General features: G+C 33.5%; 1 protein-coding gene and 1 long non-coding RNA gene across 2 annotated transcripts; both read left to right on the top strand.

The window, feature by feature from the left end:
- LOC132131368 (uncharacterized) lies at positions 1 to 1,952 on the top strand. The gene is made up of 3 exons (XM_059543391.1): positions 1 to 207; positions 697 to 1,014; positions 1,612 to 1,952. The coding sequence occupies exons 1-3, from the start codon at positions 102 to 104 to the stop codon at positions 1,950 to 1,952; spliced, it is 765 nt and encodes a 254-aa protein (XP_059399374.1). The 5' UTR covers positions 1 to 101.
- A 163-nt stretch (positions 1,953 to 2,115) lies between these two features.
- Positions 2,116 to 2,844, top strand: LOC132131234 (uncharacterized). The gene is made up of 3 exons (XR_009428858.1): positions 2,116 to 2,231; positions 2,418 to 2,447; positions 2,593 to 2,844. It is a non-coding gene; the product is annotated as an uncharacterized LOC132131234 (long non-coding RNA).
- The last annotated feature ends 2,582 nt before the right edge of the window (positions 2,845 to 5,426 follow it).

Raw genomic sequence — 5,426 nt, 5'->3', positions numbered from 1 at the left:
TCAGTATGTAAATATTATTGTACATGAATTACTCTGTTGTCCTTTGATAACAATCGTCGCTGTCACTTGAGTGGATGTAGTTCAGAAACAAATGAGTATTAATGATAATAACACTATCCATCGAAATTATCCATCGATATTTTTCTGGAATCTTCAAGATCATGAAGAGTACTCTCAAAATCATCCGGTTTTTGCTAATCATGTGTGGTAAGTGCGCAATTCTCTTTTTTTCGTCAAAGTTTCAGTTTCACCGGAAACCGCATTTGGCGATGTGGCAACGGACCTTTTACCACAAATAACACAACAACAACAACAAAATTGGTTATAGATAAAGCATAGTGATCACAAATTAGCCGTGGTTTTTATAGGCCTATACTAACCATATTGGTATTGTAGTAAAACTGTGGTTATGGTAACGGCCAAAAAAATAAAATAACAAATAAAAAGGGAACAACCCGGCTGTGGCGACTGCTATTCTTTGCTATACGGAAAACACCAGCCCCGAAGATGTGTATGAACAAAGTACCTCAAAACTTATTATCATAAGAGACTCATGTTGCTAATTGTTGTCTCTTTGCAGAATGGAGGGGAACAAAGACCGCAGTGTTAATGAGACAAGACTAAATGATCATGAATAACTTTTCAGCATCATTACCAGTTGTGTTCTGAGTTTAATCTCTTCTGTTTGTTCTGCAGGAGTGTTTTGTGCTGAAACAGATGAAGTGAAGTCAGTGATGGAGGGAGATTCTGTGACTCTAAACCCCGATCTCACTCAAATAAAGGGAATCGTCCTGCTATTGTGGAGGTTTGGTGATAAAGGTTCCACCGTTGCTCAAATTGACGGAGATGAAATCTTATATGAAGATGCTGAGATTTTCAAAGACAGATTGCAGCTGGATCAGTCGGGGTCTCTCACCATCAAGAACACTAGAACCAAACACACTGGACTCTATGAAGCAGAAATCAGCCACAACACTGGAACCATATATATTAAGTTCCGTGTTACTGTCTATGGTGAGAATATATATATATATATATATATATATATATATATATATATATATATATATATATATATATATATATATATATAAACAGATTCAAATTGCAGCCAGGAAATATTACTCATAATGTGTTAAACAATCTTACAGAGATTTGGTTTCGCAGTATCACAGTCATGCTGTTGTTCTGAATATTACAGCTGTGAATGAGTCACAGGTGAACACATGACTGATATCCAGAACCGCAGCATGATGCAGGGTGCGAGTGTATTTTTAGTCTGCGGTCATACTGAGTGACTTACATTTGATACAGAACATAGATATGTATTTTTAGTTTCATTCCTTCAGCAACAGTACTAAAACAACTCAAAAGCATGATTGCTTGCTGTTTAGAAAAATGAATAGTTATTTGAACACAGATAAGTGCAGTTCTACAAACAATGAAATGTTGTTGTGTTGTTATATGAAATAATGACTAGCCAAATCAGTCAACCAGCTGTAACTGTCGATCTTACTTTAATAGTCTGTACATGCTTTATGTAGTTACCATAAGATGAAATAATCAATATTCTAGTTCCAGTGTTCAGTATGTTTATCATCTGTCTTGTAGAGTCTCCATCTGTTATTGATGCTGGTGAGGCTGATATGAAGCTGACGGAGGGAGATCCTGTGGCTCTTCATGTTCCTCAACTTTACGGAGATGAACTGATAGTGTGGAGGTTTGGAGATAAAGGAAAACTCATAGCTAAACATGATATAGAGGCCAAGAGCTCACAATTATATGATGGAACTGATGAGAGATTCAGAAACAGACTGAAGCTGGACAATCAGACTGGATCTCTGATCATCACAAACACCAGAACCACAGACTCTGGACTCTATCAAGTGAAAATCAGCAGCAACAAACAGACCTTATACCAGAACTACTTTGTTACTGTCAGAGGTGAGTAACTCAAGTCTTTTAAAGAAGTTATGATGGTTTATCAGCTGTCTGTGAATAATGATGTGTTTACTGGGCTCAAATCAAACTTCCTTTAAAAAACAGAAAGCTTCAGTGTATAAATACTTCTTTCTGTAACTTTCAGAACTCAAAACTTAAAATAGTGTTTGTTCCAGGTCTGTCTTCGGCTGTTGTAGCAGGGATTGTTGTTGTTGTTCTGCTGGTAATAGCTGCAGCTGCTGGTGTTTTATTTTATTGGCGCAGGACCTCTGAACTAAAACATCTAAAGTGTAAGTATTACAGATGATACAGCAAGAAAGAGAAAAATTAATTTTGTTGAATGGCAGTAAATGCACATAAAGCTTTCAAACTAAGACTAAATTCACAAGTCATATGAAGATTTAAATGTCATTTTCATCTGTTTATTCACTTCTAATCTTCTCATTTTCTCTTCTATGTGCTGCTGTGACATGAAGCAAAGATCTCTGAACGCCAAAATGAAACATGTAAGTATTATAGCTGACACAACCAGAGAAAAACGAACTTTATTGTGCTACAGTAGTTTAAATGTATAACATAAGTTTTCATCATCAGTAATTATACTTCTAATCTCCTTGTTTTTCTGTTTCTATTTGCTGCGGTTACATGAAGTGGAGATCTCTGACAAACTAAAGCGAATGTGTAAGTATTAAAGCTGAAAGACATGCGTTACGGATGTGATGTTTTTGGATGACATTATATTTTGTAGACATTCTGAGCATCACAATTCACAAACCAGAAGCAGCAATATCCACTGAATGGAGAAGGTTTGGCTCTGCAGAGAACGATGAATATCTATTTTATTTCAGCTTTCATTTCTGCATTTCAGCCACATTTTTCCAAGCAAGCCTTTTACAATTTAAAGAATAAATCACTCCGCTTCATTCTTTTTTTTTATACTGCACATTTGTGGTCTGCTCTCCTGATTTAAAGGGGTCAAATTTTTCCTTTCTCTTTGGAGTGTTACAAGCTCTTGGTGCATAAAGATGATCTGTAAAGTAGCAACACTAAAGTCGCAAATAGATATTCTTTATAAAAGTTAAAAGTCAACCACGCCTTCCTAAAATGGAAATCCATGTTTGTTTTGTGTTATAACTAGTAATAAAGAAAAAGAGATGATAGGTTTAAATGTGCCTCTCACTGCAGCTTGAACTGAGGAGATCTCTCATGCTACATTAAAGAGCATCAGAATGACATTCATAGTTAGAATTTTGTGATAAAATTGACAAAATTGGAAAGGATTGGACAGGAGGCTTGCTATAGTCCAGTTTATTCAAGCATCAGTTGAAAACCATGTGGACTAAAATACTGATCTTGAGATTTGATAATTAATATGTCAATGTCATTTATTTATATAGCACTATATACTACAACCAGAGTTGACCAATGTGCTTTACAACAGAATAGCTAAAAACATCAATAGCACAATGAAAAATAAAAACAGTAAAACCAAGAACAAGGACAGAAAAAGAAAAGAAAAACATCATAACATGCAGCGTTATATATAAAAAAATATATAGAACTGTTTGTTAATAAATAAAATCAGGAAATCCATATTTCCAATCCAGCCACCGAAATTAAAACATTGCATAAGTATTCATACCCTTAACTCAGTACTTTTACCTTTACAGCCATGAGTGTTTTTGGGTGTGATGGCACAAGCGTTGCACATCTACATTTGGCAATTATCTGCCGTTCTACTCTTCATCTTTTAAAGCTCTGTCAGGTTGGATGGAAGCCTACAGACATTTTCAGGTTTCTCCAGAAATGTTTGATTGGGTTCGAGCCCAGGCTCTGGCTATATATATCACAAATTAAAAACAGGAAATTTGGCTGAGAAATGATCCCCAAGAGACAATTTCAAAGTCATTATTGTGTTAATTGAGAAAAGTATCAAACAGTATTTAGATACATTTGCAGGACCTATTATTGCAGCTCAGAGGCAGCATTACTGATTATTAATAAAAAGTCAATGCGATTCATCTGTTCATTCACTTATGATCTCTTCATTTGTTTCTATGTGCTGCTGTGACATGAAGCCGAGATCTCTGAACAACTTAAAGAAATGAGTAAGTTGAATTTAATATAAAAACATCAATGGTGTGACGCATCACTTAACTGAGTTTTAAAATAAATAAATGATTTTTTACTAGTAAACACTGTGACACTTATCATTTAAGTCCTTTTAGTTAATGTTTGGTAATGCATTGACTAACATTAACTAACAATAAGCAAAACATTTGTTTTAGTTGGTTAATACCTAATGTCCTTAATGTTAGTTAATAATAAACTGTTCATTATTACTTCATGTTCGAACAGATCCATTAAATAATATTTACAGGTAAAACTTTTGATTTTAACTATATGTTAGTGAATGTTGAAGTTAACATGACATATTTTTCATTGTTTATATTAACCAAAGAAGTGAAATAATGTTAACAATTGAATCCATATTATAAACAGTTTCTGCATTGCTTGTTGCTAATACACATTGATGATTTAACTAATGTTCACACAAACAACATTACTGTAATTGTTATTGATCATTAATATAAAGTCATTCAGATGATGAAGTGATTGTTAGATGCACATGAAGAATCACACAGCATCTTCTCAGTGTCTTATTCATCTGTTCATTCATTCATTCACATCTGTTCATTTCTCTGTTTCTCTGTGCCACTGTGACACGAAGCGGAGGACTGTGAAAAAGAATTGCGTAAGTATTAAAACGGATGCAGCAAGAGTTCAGTTGTGCAAAAACAGTTACTTAGTTACATTACATTACTCACAATAGTTAGTCAGCTGTTGATAGGGATCGACCGATATTGATTTTTTTATTACCGATACCAGTTATTTGCATTTTGTGCCAGATAACCGATATGCAGAACCAATATTTATTAACTGTTAAAAAGTAAATAAATGATTGAGTGAATAAAGAATATATTTCAATTTGGTTTTTCCTCTTTTCAGTCATCTTTTTTTTTTTTTTTGAAAATTTGTCTTTCATGTTAAAGTTAATCTTTATATTATAACAATAAAAAACATTTCATTTATAAAACGCTTCAACAGAAACAACACTAATATTAAAAATAAAATATATGTAGAATGTTTAATGTTTTCTAATGGAGAAAATAAATAAAGGACAGGAGTCATATCAACTTAATTTTAAACTACCGTTTTAGTAGGTTTATAATAGTTTTTTTTTTTTTAATAGCTACGGAGTAAATAATAATTCACTGAATAATGTTCTCTGGAATATTGGAATATAACAAACAAAACATCGTATTTTATTGCATTTCTCAACTGGAATGTTATATCAAAATGATTAATGTTTTGTCCTAGATTATGAAATGCCGGTTGACAGCACGGTTTATGAAGTGAAGTGAAGTGAAGTGACATTCAGCCAAGTATGGTGACCCATACTCAGAATTTGTGCTCTGCATTTA

This window comes from Carassius carassius, chromosome 48, assembly GCF_963082965.1.
Source record: "Carassius carassius chromosome 48, fCarCar2.1, whole genome shotgun sequence".
Lineage (NCBI taxonomy): Eukaryota > Metazoa > Chordata > Actinopteri > Cypriniformes > Cyprinidae > Carassius > Carassius carassius.
This window is presented reverse-complemented; position numbering and strand designations above follow the sequence as displayed.